At 43.5% G+C, this 16,762-nt stretch overlaps 1 protein-coding gene across 4 annotated transcripts in view; it reads left to right on the top strand.

Annotated features, from left to right (window-relative positions):
* The window catches only part of LOC138209212 (phospholipid-transporting ATPase ABCA1-like), a 36,858-nt gene that overhangs the window by 17,344 nt on the left and 2,752 nt on the right, over positions 1-16,762 (top strand). For 3 of the 4 annotated variants that reach the window (XM_069167629.1, XM_069167628.1, XM_069167630.1), the window contains exons 9-48: positions 2,477-2,720; positions 2,807-2,946; positions 3,033-3,149; positions 4,153-4,347; positions 5,796-6,004; positions 6,098-6,274; positions 6,358-6,580; positions 6,809-7,030; positions 7,267-7,471; positions 7,551-7,664; positions 7,805-7,979; positions 8,089-8,220; positions 8,308-8,447; positions 8,567-8,704; positions 8,847-9,076; positions 9,289-9,361; positions 9,562-9,764; positions 9,880-9,931; positions 10,017-10,130; positions 10,441-10,589; positions 10,774-10,898; positions 11,402-11,500; positions 11,628-11,817; positions 11,944-12,038; positions 12,157-12,189; positions 12,309-12,414; positions 12,619-12,693; positions 13,179-13,348; positions 13,481-13,658; positions 13,806-13,921; positions 14,014-14,158; positions 14,274-14,397; positions 14,510-14,639; positions 14,790-14,973; positions 15,106-15,212; positions 15,377-15,518; positions 15,634-15,768; positions 15,886-15,989; positions 16,081-16,173; positions 16,497-16,740. In XM_069167629.1, the coding sequence (XP_069023730.1) occupies positions 2,477-2,720; positions 2,807-2,946; positions 3,033-3,149; positions 4,153-4,347; positions 5,796-6,004; positions 6,098-6,274; positions 6,358-6,580; positions 6,809-7,030; positions 7,267-7,471; positions 7,551-7,664; positions 7,805-7,979; positions 8,089-8,220; positions 8,308-8,447; positions 8,567-8,704; positions 8,847-9,076; positions 9,289-9,361; positions 9,562-9,764; positions 9,880-9,931; positions 10,017-10,130; positions 10,441-10,589; positions 10,774-10,898; positions 11,402-11,500; positions 11,628-11,817; positions 11,944-12,038; positions 12,157-12,189; positions 12,309-12,414; positions 12,619-12,693; positions 13,179-13,348; positions 13,481-13,658; positions 13,806-13,921; positions 14,014-14,158; positions 14,274-14,397; positions 14,510-14,639; positions 14,790-14,973; positions 15,106-15,212; positions 15,377-15,518; positions 15,634-15,768; positions 15,886-15,989; positions 16,081-16,173; positions 16,497-16,740 (5,847 nt within the window). The remainder of the gene's footprint in view (positions 1-2,476; positions 2,721-2,806; positions 2,947-3,032; positions 3,150-4,152; positions 4,348-5,795; positions 6,005-6,097; positions 6,275-6,357; positions 6,581-6,808; positions 7,031-7,266; positions 7,472-7,550; positions 7,665-7,804; positions 7,980-8,088; positions 8,221-8,307; positions 8,448-8,566; positions 8,705-8,846; positions 9,077-9,288; positions 9,362-9,561; positions 9,765-9,879; positions 9,932-10,016; positions 10,131-10,440; positions 10,590-10,773; positions 10,899-11,401; positions 11,501-11,627; positions 11,818-11,943; positions 12,039-12,156; positions 12,190-12,308; positions 12,415-12,618; positions 12,694-13,178; positions 13,349-13,480; positions 13,659-13,805; positions 13,922-14,013; positions 14,159-14,273; positions 14,398-14,509; positions 14,640-14,789; positions 14,974-15,105; positions 15,213-15,376; positions 15,519-15,633; positions 15,769-15,885; positions 15,990-16,080; positions 16,174-16,496; positions 16,741-16,762) is intronic. The other variant, XM_069167631.1, reaches the window with a different exon arrangement.

Here is a 16,762-nt window from a genome sequence, read left to right as displayed (position 1 = left end):
TTGTGTGTTTAAACATTTGACACCAGTACAGGGAAAATTGGAGCTTGAGAGTTCTGCCAGTCATTGCTCTGTTTGTGCAGCTACTGTAGCCTCTGGCAATAAAGAGGAGAAGACACACATTTACATAATACAACACACACACACACACACACACACACATCCAGCCTGAGACCTTTAAATGCACACTGACAGCCAGACAAAAAAAACACCTACACTAAGACCTAGATCCGTACAACACACGCACACACAGATTATCACACCAAGAGCTGGAAACATGTGAGAGTTTGATGTGGCTCCAGGCTCAGCTGCAAAGTAATCGCATACAGAGTGATCTCTGGGAGCATCTGTGAACTGAGACAGCTCTCTCAGTCTCACTTTCTCTTTGTTTGAAAACAGCGTGATGTATTTGTTTTTGGACAGGTAAAATAAGGGCAGAACAAGAGTTACGTGCTGTGAACGAGACAACTGTTGATTTGAAATTACACAGACGACAAAGAAAGCAATGTTATTTGTTCCGAAAGAGCCCTGCATGGAGCGTCAGGATCTTCTGCGTGTTCGCGCTTCATCTCGCCTGTATCTTGTCTGTGTGTAAGCATGCGTGTTTTTATGTCAGTGAGTTATAATAGGGCTCTACTTGTGGAGCCTGCAGAGGTTTGCCTGTGAGGAGAACGACCGATAGTAACCTCTCTTTGTTCTCGCACTGCTCACTGCTTTTGTGCTCATTTCCAGCTCCTGCTTCACTGCAGTTTTCTTCCTTCCTCTTTTTCTTTCTTTCTTTCTTTATTTCTTTCTTTCTTTCTTTCTCATTTTAGTCATCTGACCTCCATTTACACCTCATTTTATCAGGATAAAAGTGTGACTTCCTCAAGAGGACTTTATCCTTCATATGCACAGAGCCACAGCTTCCTCTAAGCTTAAGTACCTCCCTCTGCTTCAGACTTCTCAGACGCTTTTTTTGTTTTACTTGCACGTCAAGCATAAACCCCTCTTCTCATTCTTTCCCTGTCACGAGTTGGTGACATAATTGCATGTGTAGTTGACCAGTTCTGAGACATTAACATGGGAACTTGTGCAGACTTGTGTCTTGACCGATAGTAACCTCTGTGTGAACCACAATGAACTCTGCTTACTTCAGCCTGATGTAACAGTGCACATGACTGTGGAAAGGATATCACAACATCTCAAGAATGTTACAAAAACGATGAGCTTTTTGTCATCGTGATGACAACAGCCACAGAATTTTGCAATTTGTGCCAAAGTCAAGGAAATGTCAAATTTCATCAAAAAAAATATCATCAAAAAAAGACTGTACAGATGTATTGGGTGTTGTTGTAACTGACAAATTATTTTCCTATTGTTTGAAAAGGAAACAGACGCATTTGGTGGTAATGTAAACTAATTAACACCAATGAATACAGAACTTTAATGAACAGAGATCATCATGGTGATATTTGTATGTAAGAAAACACCCCAAATTACATATTTTATGTGATATGACCTTTCCTCTAGATTGAAATGCCACCCCCCCCCCCCCACACACACACACACACACACACACACTCCTCCCCCCTCCTCTCCACACTGATGCCAGCACACACACAGAGGAAGAATGAGAGGACTGGGAACAGCAGTTAAATTTATCTTTGTCAGGCAGAAGGCAAAGTGCTAAGTGTCTCCACCCTTCAGTGCAACACTCTAGACTTCCATGTTTAAAGTACTTCTCATAGTGCAGATGGTAACCTTTAATATCTTCAAACCCACTGCGTCACACACACACACACACACACACACACACACACACACACACACACACACACATAAACAGGATTTATAGAAGCTGCTTCTGTTTTGACAAATGATAGCCTTTCAAATGTGGATGTAGACATATCATTTTCAGTTCTGAGTTACAATAAATGAGACACATGAGATTCCCCGGGGGAGGAACAGCAAGTTTGAGCACATACATGGTGATACTTGGAGCAGATAAGAAATACAGTACATTAAAGTCAAACTCATGAACAGTACAGAGAGACCTCGTTCTGTTGCTGGAAGCTGATGTAATTTAGGATGGATTTCACGGGAGTGGATCTATGTAATTACCAAACTAAAATCCTTTTTTTTTTCATTAAGAGTTCTTCTTCGTTAACAAATACATCTACTTATTGTACTTTAAATCAGCTTAGAGCATGACAGTAAAAGTTGTCTCCAGCCACATATCCAGGTTCGAGAGTGTCAATGATCTGAACGTGTAATTGTGTAATCTTTAATCATCTAAAATGTGCTTTCTAAAGCGACAATAACATCCACATCTGTATGTGTGTGTGACCAATCCTGTTGTTTTTTTGTTTTGTTTTGTTTTGTTAAAAAACAACCCCAGCTTTGAGGTCTGGAAGTTGGGTTTATTTGGATCCCATAACTGTCAACTCACTGCCAATCATCACCGTGGTAACATCTCCATGTATGTCTCTCCCTACAGCTTGCCAATATGAAGAGTTGGAAGGATATGCGAAAGGAAATCCTGTATCTAACTGTGAATGCCACAGGGTCTCCAAACCAGATGTATCAGGCCGTGTCACGTATCGTCTGCGGGCACCCCGAGGGAGGCGGCCTCAAAATCAAGTCTCTCAACTGGTACGAAGACAATAACTATAAGGCGCTGTTTGGAAACCACGGCAACGATAGCGACAATGAACCTCATTCTACTTACGACAACTCTTCCAGTAAGTGACACAACAACAGCATTCATTCTCTTGAGGAGACAGACAAGGCTCTCAAGACTCAAAATGTCTCTGTGTTTGTTTTGTAGCTCCCTATTGTAACAACATGATGAAGAGCCTGGAGTCCAGCCCCATCTCCAGGATGATCTGGCGAGCTCTGAAACCTCTTCTCATGGGGAAGATCCTGTACACCCCTGATACTCCGGCAACACAGAGGATCATCCATGAGGTGCAATAGGCCCCCTTTTGTCTAAAATCCCCATCAGAATCATGAATGAAGCGTTGAATGACACCGATCGTTTGTGTGTTTTCCAGGTTAATAAGACCTTCCAGGAGCTGGGTGTGTTGAGGGATCTCGGAGGCATGTGGGAGGAAATGAGGCCCAAACTTTGGAACTTCATGGACAATAGCGAGGAAATGGACATGGTCAGGGTGAGTAGGTGCACTGATATTATTCTTGTACAGACATCAGATCTGTGTCCACAGTCTTCTTCCTGTTTACATGAGAGGTTTACATGAGGAGATCTCTGCAACTGAAGTGTGATTATATAACTGATGTAACCCCGACTGTTACAAAGAGAGTTTATTCCCTTTGGTAGTGTTTCTCAGGTTGATGAAAGTACTTGTAGCTGTGGAGAAAGACCACGAAGGCAAAGAAAAACGAGTTTTTTTTTTTTTTTTTATACAACTTCGTGTTTTTTCAGCTAAACATGAGAGGGACAAAAATCACAGACTAATATACAGACAGATAATTTGGGTTATGGGTATTACAATGTGGACCTGGCAGCCATCTGAAAACATAAAGCAAAACAAGACATGGCGTCATTAACCCATGGGTGGTTCTGACTGAAGCTGGAATGAGCATACAAAGTGTTGGTTATCTTGCACGCAGGACTCCTTGTTCAGCTGGAATCAGACATTTTTTGTCATGATCTTAAAAAAAACGTCCCCAGCAGAAGGCATCTATTTCCTAACATGGCTGATCTTGGTTAGACTTTTTTTTTTTTCAGACTATTTGCTCCAACTTCTCCTTTCTGATGTAAACTGCATAAGCACCACCTCCACCTAGTGGTGAAAAGTAGGGCTGTAGAATTATAATATTAGAATAGGTCACAAGCACACTAAGAGATATAAACAAACACATGCAGACCACAACACGAAAAAAGGTCATAAATCAATCAAGCCTAAAGGCATAGGGATTATTCAACAGTTGTTGTTGTTTTTTTTGCTGTTGGCTGACTTACATTTCAGTGCACAAGAGTGAAAAGGTTAATAAGGATTTTCAAGTCAGAAATGATCTCGGACCCATTTGTAAAGGCTGGATGTTTTGTTTATTTGAAGCCTCTTTAATATTTTAGGTTATCTTTGTCATCACAGGCTGTGCTACATTGATTTTTTTTTTTGTAATAAACATTGTAAACCACCTTTTTTTCAGACCCTGTTGCAGAATAATGCCAGCGCTGCCTTCCTCCACACCCAGCTCAGTGGGACTGAGTGGCGCGTGGGAGACGTCGCAAACTTCCTATCCAAGGTCTCCAAGGACCAAAGACCCGCCGGGTCAGCGTACACGTGGAGAGAAGTCTTCAACGAAACCGACCAGGCCATACAGACCATCTCCCGCTTCATGGAGGTTAGTGTGTTCATAAAATATGTAGGTGCATCACTAAAAAGACATCATAAACAAAGCAGTAAAAATCAATGAAGTGTTTGGAACAACGAGGAATGTGTAGCATGTTGGGATATTTTCACAGGAGTCTCAAGCTGTATATGCAGACAAATTATATTACCGTGTAGTCATGTTGTCAAGGACATAGCCAATAGACTCGTAATCATACGGTTCTTAAGTTGTCTGTAGAAGAGCTTTTGGCTTCTATCTCAAGAGGAGATCCAGAACAAAACAAGTGGGGAAGTAGGTTAAATGCTAATTGCCCATTTGGGTCATTGGATTATAAAATGTTGCCGTAGCCTTTCTTCTGGTGTTTCTTAATGCATTTTGAAATGCATCGGTGCAGCTATTAAAACCCTTGAAATCAAATGTTCTTTCCTCTTCCTTCCTTTATCAAATTGAATCCTGTTAACTTGGTCAGTATGCCAGAACCAAACCTCAGCCACAAGCACACACCCCTGAACTCGCTGCCAAATGCTTATTAATGTTTTTGACCTCTGAAATTGTTGTTTTACGTATCTCCGTCAGGGAATTTCTGCATAAAATAAAGATCATGGTTCAGAAATGAAAGTTGGTTATGAAGTGATATCTTCTAACGTTAAAGGTTTTGCTCAATTACAATTCCATGTCACACAAATATTAAGACAGGGACATTTCTTTGATGTTTAACAATCCACTGACCTACTGACTTTAAGAGGATCATATAATCTGTGTAAACTGATTTTCTTTCACACCAAAAGGTATGCGAAGGCCTTACGCCACCATAAAATCTGTCAGGCATGTGGTCTTAAGACTGCTGATGCGGTGGTTTTTTTATGCCTTCTGAGTGGAGTATCACGGACTTGGTATGAGGGGATGAGGTACAAGTCCGTTTATGTCATCTAAATATGTGAGAGGCTAATCTGTAGAAGGTCCCAACAACTCAGCTAAACAAGCCTTGTGCAGTTACTCAGTGTCTACATAGGGCACAGTTGTTATCCAATTCTGAATAACAATAATTGTGAAAAACCATGTAATGGTTTGAGCAGGAATTTCTCTGTGGTCAAGAGTTCATTAGTTTTCATATATGGAGCTGTTGGGGAGCTGTCACTCAAAATGGGCTGCAGTCCAATGACTCTGTAAACCCTGGCAGATTCAAAATAAACAATTGCAGTCACCCCGTTAACATTTTAATCAGCCCTTTAACAGAACAATTTGTACTGCCATTAAGCCAGTAAAGGTTTGATCACAGACTTTCAACTCTTGTGGAAAAATGTCATGTTTCTCTCTAAAAACTCCACGACTTGCCTGTTTTCTTTTTCCATCTCCTTCTTTTACTCGGTGACACTCTTAAAACAACTTGCGCAAAAGCACCTTTGTTTCCAGTCAAACTCTTATCAAAACTTGCAATTAACCCGCTCCCTCTCCTTCAGTGTGTGAACCTGGACAAGCTGGAGCCGGTAGCCAATGAGGAACGACTGGTCAACAAATCCATGGGTCTCCTGGATAACCAGAAGTTCTGGGCCGGAATCGTGTTTCCCGACATCGCCCGTAGCAACAGTACCGACCTGCCATCCAATGTGAACTACAAAATCCGCATGGACATTGATAATGTGGAGAGGACGAACAAGATTAAAGACGGGTAAGTTGCTGTGTCCACCAAGCAATTTTTATTGGTTCACACACACACACGTTCTTCTTTTTTATGTTTAATGATTTTAATCTTGCTTTGCAGTTATTGGGACCCTGGTCCCAGAGCAGACCCCTTCGAGGACCTGCGGTACATCTGGGGTGGATTTTCTTACCTCCAGGACGTCATCGAGCAAGGAATCATCAGAGCCGTCACTGGCACCAAGGAGAGGACGGGAATCTACATTCAGCAAATGCCCTACCCCTGCTATGTTGATGATATGTAAGTGAAAAGAATACACAAATATTTCCATGTACAGACACCGCAGATGATTTGTGTCTAACTTTTCATGTCATTTATCACAGTTTCCTGCGAGTGATGAGTCGGTCGATGCCTCTTTTCATGACCTTGGCGTGGATGTACTCGGTAGCCATCATCATCAAGGGCGTCGTTTACGAGAAGGAGGCACGGCTCAAGGAGACAATGAGGATCATGGGACTGAACAACGGCACCCTGTGGCTGAGCTGGTTCATCAGCAGTTTAATCCCGCTGCTGATCAGCGCAAGCCTGCTGGTGATGTTATTAAAGGTCGGTGTTGCCGCGGACACGCACTCGCACATGTGTATAGTTAGTCATCGTGCAGGAATGTCTGCACATTCTAGAAAACAAGTGATCTTACTCACACGGATCAGTGCCGATGTTTATACTCAACATTTAACTTAATAGTGAATCTATTTTTCCATGATGTCTGGAAATGTAATTAAGTTGTGGGAAAACAAGTGATATCATCCTGTTCGTTTTCTTCCTCTTTCTCAGATGGGCAACCTGCTGCCTTACAGTGACCCGGGCGTTGTGTTTCTCTTCCTGGGATCCTTTGGCGTCGTAACCATCATGCAGTGCTTTCTCATCAGCACCCTGTTCTCGCGTGCCAACTTGGCAGCGGCCTGCGGGGGCATTATATACTTCACCCTCTACCTGCCCTACGTGCTGTGTGTCGCCTGGCAAGACTACGTGGGCTTCGGAGCAAAAGTTGTTGTGGTGTGTGGAAGAAACTTACTAATCATCATATCGATACTTGCATGAATATATTTTGCGTTGACTGTTCCTCACATCTTTGTATAGAAATCTCATCTCTACACTGTCAAAGAGTGATATAAAAAGGTCCCTGGTATTTGTTCAATTACGGAGAAAAAAACACATGCGTGCTCGTACATTTTGTTTCCAGAGTTCCCTTTTCTCTCCACTGAACTACGGATCCTTTCTTCCTCTCTCAGAGTCTCCTGTCTCCTGTGGCTTTTGGCTTCGGCTGTGAGTACTTTGCCCTGTTCGAGGAGCAAGGCGTGGGAATCCAGTGGTCGAACTTGCTTGCCAGCCCTCTGGAGGGAGACAGTTACAACCTGACCACCTCTATCTGCCTCATGCTGTTTGATGCCTTCTTGTACGGAATAATGACGTGGTACATTGAAGCCGTGTTCCCCGGTGAGTTTAAATTGTGGTATTTGTCAGTTATCGCACGGACAACACGAGTTATTTTACAATAAATGTTGTCGTATTACAGGTCAGTACGGGATCCCCAGGTCTTGGTATTTCCCTTTCACAAAGACGTACTGGTGTGGAGAGAAGGAGAACAAGAACATCTCCACCCCTATGTCAAAGAAAGGCAACGCTGACGGTACAAATTATAATCATCATTACCATTACTTGTTTGTCTTTCCAGATTTAAACTAATGTTGAACATTTCTAAGAAGTGGATATATTTTTTGTATACCAAAGCTTATTGCTAAAATGCTGCTGTTTTTATTTTATCCACAGCTGTGTGCATCGAGGAGGAGCCGAGCCACATCGATCCAGGTGTTTACATCGAGAATCTGGTGAAGGTCTACAGTCATGGAAACAAGCTGGCTGTGGACGGACTGTCGCTGAGATTCTATGAAGGACAGATCACCTCCTTCCTCGGCCACAACGGAGCTGGCAAGACCACAACTATGTAAGACAGTGAACACACATTTACCATAATCTTCAGTTTAACCGAGCTAAAAGACTAGGTGAGGAATTTTGAGATCTGATGATTGACTGTGATGTTGTGTTTCTGATAGGTCAATCCTGACAGGGCTGTTCCCGCCCACCTCTGGTACCGCCTACATCCTCGGCAAAGACATCCGCAAGGAACTCAGCACCATCCGCCAGAATCTGGGCGTCTGCCCGCAGCACAACGTACTTTTCAGCATGTACGTATACGATATCAGGGGCTGATTTCTTTTGCACACTTTTAGCCTCCTGTGCTGTGGTAACTGTGATTTGTTGGTTTGCTCCAGGCTGACAGTGGAAGAACACATCTGGTTCTACGCCCGCCTGAAGGGGCTGACAGAGGAGAAGGTGAAGGCCGAAATGGAGCAAATTGTGAATGATGTCGGACTGCCTCACAAACGACAGTCTCGCACCAGCACCCTGTCCGGTCAGTTTTTCACCTTTCACTCATTCCACAGTTAATATTAGGCACACAATGCATAGGGATTGTATGCGTTTATTTTCATTGTGAATCTTTCTGATTTTTCTTCCTGTTGTTTTTTTCAGGTGGGATGCAGAGGAAGCTGTCAGTGGCCCTGGCTTTTGTTGGTGGCTCAAAGGTTGTGATCCTGGATGAACCCACTGCTGGTGTCGATCCCTACGCACGCAGGGGCATCTGGGACCTGCTGCTCAAATACAGACAAGGTAACTAAGTCTGTTATTAGTTTCGAAGTGATATTTATTCATTGTTTTTTTATGTTTGATACATTTCACTTTTGTAGTTTTTTGTAGAAGCAAATTAAGTCTTATAGCAAATTAAAGTTGACGTTATTTGTCCCTCTTCCAGGCCGCACCATCATCCTGTCCACTCATCACATGGATGAGGCCGACATCCTGGGTGACCGAATCGCCATCATTTCCCACGGAAAGCTGTGCTGCGTCGGCTCCTCGCTCTTCCTGAAGACCCACCTGGGGACAGGCTACTACCTGACCCTGGTTAAGAGAGACTATGACCTGACACTTCAGTCCTGCAGGAACTCCGCCAGCACAGTCTCCTACATCAAGAAAGCAGAGAAGGTAAACAGGAATATTAAACGTGTTATAAAGAGAAGTAAAAGTTCAAATAAAGAAGCTCTTTTGTTCTCTTATTAAAAGAACATTAACGTTTTTTTATTCCCTTTGTTCTTCAAAGTAGGGCAGAACCACAATGAAAAACCTTTTTTGTAGTGATAGATGATTCCTTCATTTGTTCTTCTTCTTAGCTGTTTACCCTTTTGTCTTTTGTTCAGGAGGACAATGTGTCAGAAAGCAGCTCGGATGCCGGCCTGGGCAGCGAACCTGAAAGTGAAACCACCACTATTGGTAAGAACTGACAATCATAAACTGGCTAGCTTTCTTATTAAATTAAACCCACATTACCAGCAGAGCTCGGTGCAACAGAGAAACAGTGTCACATAATCTCTGCTGAAATGTAAAATTAGACATGTGAGGCTCATGAAATAATTATAATTACCTTCCTTTCCGACCAACCTTTCACTCAATCTGCTCCTTCTTTCCTGCAGACGTCTCCCTCATCTCCAATGTGATTTTCAAACATGTCCCAGAGGCTCGCATGGTCGAGGATCTCGGCCATGAACTCACGTATGTCTTGCCCTACCAGTCAGCTAAAGATGGAGCCTTTGTGGAGCTTTTCCATGAGCTTGATGACCGACTCACTGACTTGGGAATATCGAGTTATGGAATATCTGATACCACCCTGGAAGAGGTAAGGAGCACTAAAGAGCTGACTGACCGATAATGTCTGGTCTAATTTGGCCTTTGGGCAACCATCTGTTTTCAGTTTAGCCAATGTTTTAATCTGATGTCTTCCAACTCTGCAGATTTTCCTGAAAGTGGCTGAAGACAGCGGAGTGGATTCTGTTGAGCTTTCCGGTGAGATTTATCATGTATTTTCTAGTGAAAGAAAACAGCAGACTTGAAACACAGTTGATTTAATACATTTCTCCTGTGGCTTCAGATGGAGTCGTACCAACCAGGACTCGTCGTCATCATGCGTTTGGAGACCACCAGAGCTGCCTGAGACCCTTCACCGAGGACGACTTTGACTTCAACGACTCCGAAGGTGACCCAGGTAGAACAGCACTGTCCAGCTTGCAGTGCAATGAGATAAACAGTCTAGGAGCTTATACTCTGTATTTGCACCTAGACGTTTTATTTCATCAAAAATATCACATAGAAAATTAGGAGACGTATCTCAGTTATTTTCATGGGAGTAAAAAGTGCAAGAAAACAGACCTGTATTACAAAACATAGAAATCTGTTGCTTTGTGCAATTGCATGAATTCAGTTATTGCTAACAGTTTCTGAGAACCTTTACATAATAAGGACACTCATTTACTGTGTTGCAAGTTTGCTCATGTGCATCATGGTGTCTGATCCAGAATCCCGTGAGACAGACTGGCTCAGTGGAACAGATGGCAAAGGTTCGTACCAGGTCAAAGGCTGGAGTCTGAAGAGACAGCAGTTTGTTGCACTTCTCTGGAAACGATTCCTCTACGCTCGCCGATCCAGGAAAGGCTTCTTTGCTCAGGTACACAGATGTTAACTTCAAATGCAGAGACTTCAGTGGTAGCCGTTGAAGTCTGTTTGCCTTGCATCAATCATTCAAGATTATCCTATCAAATGCAATCTTCTCACAATAAAGTAATAACTCAGAGGCGTGTCTGTTTTTATGAATGTCAGTTGTACTGAATTGTCATGATGGTATTTTTCAGATTGTTCTTCCGGCGGTGTTTGTGTGCATCGCCCTGGTGTTCAGCCTGATTGTTCCTCCGTTTGGAAAATACCCCAGTCTGGCTCTGGATCCCAAAATGTATGGAGAACAGTTCACCTTCATCAGGTGAGATATCTTTCCCTCTGTCTGCAAAAATAGTATTTTCCTCCTTTTCATCCCTTTATCTCTAGTTCTTGTAAAAAAAAAATTTTTTTAAAAAGAGAGATTTGTCTACCTTCTTAGCGTAACCATCTGTCAAAGCAGTTTTGAATCTTCAGTTGAACTCGAATCGTTCTGTTTTCCTGTCAAGAAAAGCACATGTTTGAAATAGCATGCTATTTCCATCCACAAAGTCCACAACACATTAAAGATGGAAAAGATACTTAACTGCACTGAAGTTTGCATGCTGACTAACTATTTTTGAACTCGGTGGTGAACGAAAGCTGACGAGCGAATTGAGCACAGCTGTTAAAGGAATTTTGTAACATGTTAATATAATATAATAATGTTACATTTTTATAACGGTTAATTGTGAGTGTTCAAACTGTATTTGTTTGTGATGATTTGTTTACGTGTAACCTCCCTTTCAAGACAGTTAATGACCGTGGCTTCTCCGTGTCTGTTTGTAGTAACGACATACCTGAGGACCCTCACATCAACAGACTGCTGGGAGCTCTGACAGAAAAACCGGGCTTTGGAACACACTGCATGAAAGGACACACCGTAATGTGAGTTTTGAGGAAAAAAGTTAATTTTGGAAAATAAAAACTATATACATTTACAGTGGAGTAAAAGCACCGGGCTTATGAATAAAAAGGGAGATTTTGATTTTAATCTAAACCCTCTATGCTCCAGGGACACTTCCTGTACCGCAGTTGAGGATGAGTGGTCGGTCCCTGAAGTCTCTCAAAGTGTGGCAGACATTTTCAACGAAGGCAACTGGACCATGGAGAATCCTTCACCTCTTTGTGAGTGCAGCTGCGAAGGACGTAAGAGAATGCTGCCCGAGTGCCCAGCCGGGGCCGGAGGACTTCCACCAGCGCAGGTTAGGGACAGCAAACACTATCTAAACATAAATCCAATATTTTAATAAAGTCAATATACTGAATATTAATCAGCAACACCAAAAAAACATACATGAATTAACAATTTTTTCTGGTTTTATTTCCAGATGATGATCAGCGACAAAGACACTCTGCAGAACTTGACCGGCAGAAATGTGTCAGACTACCTGGTTAAAACCTACGCTCAGATCATCGGCAAGAGGTAACACCCACCTGACATTTTATTGTCATTACCCCGACTTTATATCTATAATGTGAATTATTTTTCATTCATGGAAGCATGAAAGCCACTAAATCATTTATTTTTTCCTCTCTTACAGCCTAAAGAACAAGATTTGGGTCAATGAGTTCAGGTACGTTATCAGTCAGGATGCATCTTTAGTTGATTTGTGTATCAATATTATTGATCCGAGTGTTTCTTCTGCTCTGCTGAGTCCTTCACTGACATTCAAATGTTTGTTTCCTGGAACAGATACGGTGGATTCTCATTGGGTGCCAGTAGTTCGCAGCTTCTGTCCCAAATAGATGATGTTGATGATGCAATCGAGCAGCTGAGGAGACGCTTTCGTCTTGAAAGAGTACGAGATTTTATTACATTGTTATCAAATAAACTGCACTGTACTGGTTCATAGCCTTTTACTCAAGGACCCTGCTGTGGTTAAAGTTAGTCGGGGTAAAAAGACACATGAGGACCTCTGTGTTGTAAATAATCCCAGCTGACCAAGACTCTCTCCCTCTCCGACTCTTTCTCTCTCCTTCTCTCTGCCTCGCCCGTCCTCCAGGGAACGTCAGCAGATCGTTTCTTTCGCAGTCTCTCCAGTTTTATTCAAGGATTGGACACCAAGAATAACGTCAAGGTCAGTGAGTGCACGTGCAGGCGCCGGTTATGTAACGGCACATGGCTGTGGAGGTTAACGTCACAAGTTCCCACAACAAGGCCACTGTTAAACCCACAATATGCACACAACGTACTTCATACTGTGTTACTGGCTCACATAATAATTCATTCAGATAACAAACCTCTTACGGCATATTCGTATTGTTATTGATTACATGCGCAGACTGTACATTGCTCTTCATTTGTAAACAACTTGTTTTTGTTGAGGACAATGTTGATGACGAAACTTAATTTTAGATATGTAGGCGTTGACTGATGAGCAATTCCATCACAAAAATAATGAAAATTGCAGGAGAATAATAAAACCGAAGTGCTTTTGAAATGCTCCCGTGAATTCAGGGAAAAAAATGAAGTGGTCACGAGGCAGCTGCTAGTCCAGGTTGCTCTGTTTGTCCGCTGATGTTAAATAAACTGAAATCTCACATCTGCCTCTGTTACCTACAGATCTGGTTCAACAACAAGGGCTGGCACAGCATCGGTTCATTCCTCAACGTTATGAACAACGGTATCCTGCGGGCAAATCTGCCAGCTGGCAAAGACCCCGCAAGGTTTGGCATCACCGCCCACAACCATCCTCTCAACCTCACCAAGGAGCAGCTGTCGCAGGTCGCATTGTGAGTATAGCAGTGAATATGAGGGTGAATTCACAAGCGGCGAAGTCTCAGTATATCTCTGCTTTTTAGTTTACTCACAGATACCCCCGACTCACTCTCATTGTCTCCTTCGCTGTCCTCTCTTTTTCCCAGGATGACGACATCGGTGGACGTTCTGGTGTCTATTTGCGTAATCTTCGCCATGTCCTTCGTCCCTGCCAGTTTTGTGGTTTTCCTCATCCAGGAGAGAGTGAACAAGGCCAAACACTTGCAGTTCATCAGTGGAGTGCAGCCCTTACTCTACTGGCTGGCCAACTTTGTCTGGGATATGGTAAGACATTGGACTTTTGCTGGACCTTCTGCACAGCTGGCTCCGCTCCAGTGCAAGAAAAGGTCAAAATATTCCAAATCGTAATATTGATTGAAAATGTGGCGCGATAGAAACTTACAGAAGCCTGTTTCTCTCCCTCTCTTGCAGTGTAATTACATCGTTCCGGCCACGCTGGTGATCATTATCTTTGTGTGTTTCCAACAAGACGCCTATGTCTCCTCCACCAATCTGCCGGTGCTGGCCCTGCTGCTGCTGCTCTACGGGTAAACACTCGCTTTGTTGGGCCCCTCCAGTCTTCATGTTTTGTTTTTATCTAACTTGAATCTCTAAAATCCTGTTTGTGTCTCTCATCCAGGTGGTCGATCACCCCGCTGATGTACCCAGCCTCCTTCTTCTTTAAGATCCCCAGCACAGCCTATGTGGTTCTAACCAGTGTCAACATACTGATAGGAATCAATGGCAGCGTGTCCACGTTTGTCCTGGAGTTGTTTGGAAGCAATGTAAGTATTTATTAGCAGCAGTAGATTGATGGTTTGAAAACGGGTTTTTGTTTGTAAATTAAGAAATGATGGACATTTAACACCTTTCATGACTGAATGTTCGACCCTCTTTCAGGAGATCGGTGGCATCAACGACATCTTGAAGAACGTCTTCCTCATCTTCCCTCACTTCTGCCTGGGCCGAGGACTGATTGACATGGTGAAGAATCAGGCCATGGCTGACGCTTTGGAGAGATTCGGTGAGTCCAGTAAACTTTTGGTGTCACCTGCCGTAGATGTATTTTTATTGGTTTTTGACCAGGCAGACAGAAGAAGCTTTGTCAAAGTGCTGAAATGTCTTTTCTGTTGTAGGTGAAAACCGTTTCCGCTCTCCTCTGGCCTGGGACATGGTGGGAAAGAACCTGTTTGCCATGGCCGTAGAGGGTGTTGTCTTCTTCTGTATCACCGTCCTCATTCAGTACCGCTTCTGCTTGAAGGCCAGGTGGGTGAAACTGGTTACATACATGTGCGATAAGGCCTCGTTATCGAATAGGACTTCACTCAAATGAGATTCGAATTCCCTCTTGGATTCAATTTTAAACCTCCTTCAAGTCTGTCCTAAATGTAACGTCTCCTCGCTGTGATCTTCCAGGTCATCCTCCAGTCACCTGAAGCCTATCGGAGAGGAAGACGAGGACGTGGCCAGAGAGCGTCAAAGGATCCTGAACGGAGGAGGACAGTCAGACATCCTGGAGCTCCGGCAGCTCACCAAGATTTACAAGCGGAAACAGAAGCCGGCAGTGGACCGGCTGTGTGTTGGCATCCCTCCTGGAGAGGTACAGACAGACTGCCTGCTAACACCCGCCACACAACTCCATTCATAAATAATGCAGATACACAGTGGAATATGTGTGTTGTTTGAATTGGTTTTATTACAAGATGTGAACGTTTCCTTCTTTTTCCTGCAGTGTTTTGGTTTGCTGGGGGTGAACGGAGCAGGAAAAACCAGCACCTTCAAAATGCTGACGGGAGACTCTCTGGTCACCAGTGGGGAAGCCTACTTAGCCGGCAAGAGGTAAGAGATCATATCGCAACACATTCATTTATTCTAATCTATTTAATTTGCAATGGAAATTTGATTTGTAAGAAAACATGTAACAATAAATTATGTTTAGGATATATCGTTTTTCTTTCTATAAAACTAATAAGGTCTTCTTTATGTGTTTTCTCTCACTCCAGCGTAACTACAGAGATCGATGAGGTGCATCAGAACATGGGCTACTGTCCTCAGTTCGATGCCATCAACGACCTCCTGACCGGCAGAGAGCACCTCGAGTTTTACGCCATCCTGAGAGGAGTCCCTGAGAAGGAAGTCTGTGAGGTCAGCAGCATTAGTCTTTTAAACAAACTCCTTAATCCTTTAATCGTTACGTCTAAAAAAGAAAAGAAAAAAACAGATGGTTAACACTCGTGAAAACTCTTATCACGTCCACTAGGTGGCAGAGTGGGGCATCCGGAAACTGGGTTTGGTCAAATATGTGGACAAGTCGGCGGGCAGCTACAGCGGAGGGAACATGAGGAAGCTGTCTACGGCCATTGCTCTCATAGGAGGACCGCCTGTCGTGTTTCTGGTCAGTAAGAAAAACTATTGCATGGAACATGGCAGAAGGTTCAAGTTCCTGTACACAGTGGTGTGTATCTTAATGGTATTAAGCAGCAGCTGAGTGTCTGTTGTTACCCGTTTACAGGATGAACCTACAACAGGCATGGACCCTAAAGCACGTCGGGCCCTGTGGAACACCATCCTGAGCATCATCAAGGAGGGACGATCCGTAGTCCTGACCTCTCACAGGTGAGACGGGAGACCATGAACATAACAGATACAGATTTGGACATGTTCACATCCCCGTTAATCGTTTACATTTACCTCATCATTTTTACAGCATGGAGGAGTGTGAAGCACTTTGCACGCGGATGGCCATCATGGTTAACGGCAGGTTCCGCTGCCTGGGCAGCGTGCAACACCTCAAAAACAGGTAAACACACACAGCACAACACCTGGCAACGCGCAAACCAAGACCTCTTTATTTTCAAATGATGAGACTGGATTTCAGCGTTGGCTTATTGTCTCACAGTAACAATAATCTGAAACACTTTCATATGAAGCAGCGATAATTGTATGCACATCAATATTTCCAGTAATAAACACCAGATTTGTACTCTGACATGCAGCGGTTGAAGTATTTCTGGCAGCTGCAACAAAGATTGTAGTGAAGAAAATCAGGATCTGAACAAAAACAAGAAGGTAAAAGTTATCTTTATACATGAATACACTCCTATTTTTGCACATTTCTCTCAGGTTTGGTGACGGCTACACCATCATCCTGCGGGTGGCGGGGCCGGACCCAGACCTCCGGCCGGTGATGGAGTTCATTGAGCGGGAGCTGCCGGGGAGCACGCTGAAGGAGAAGCACCGCAACATGCTGCAGTACCAGCTCTCCTCGTCCCTCACCTCCCTCGCCCGCATCTTCTCCCTGCTCTCCAAGAACAAGGAGACGCTGAGCATAGAGGACTACTCTGTCTCTCAGACCACGTTAGACCAAGTAAGAAGCCGCGCACCACAGT

The sequence above is a fragment of the Embiotoca jacksoni genome, unplaced genomic scaffold (assembly GCF_022577435.1).
Source record: "Embiotoca jacksoni isolate LCO1_2020_lvr unplaced genomic scaffold, fEmbJac1.0.p SCAF_4, whole genome shotgun sequence".
Lineage (NCBI taxonomy): Eukaryota > Metazoa > Chordata > Actinopteri > Embiotocidae > Embiotoca > Embiotoca jacksoni.
This window is presented reverse-complemented; position numbering and strand designations above follow the sequence as displayed.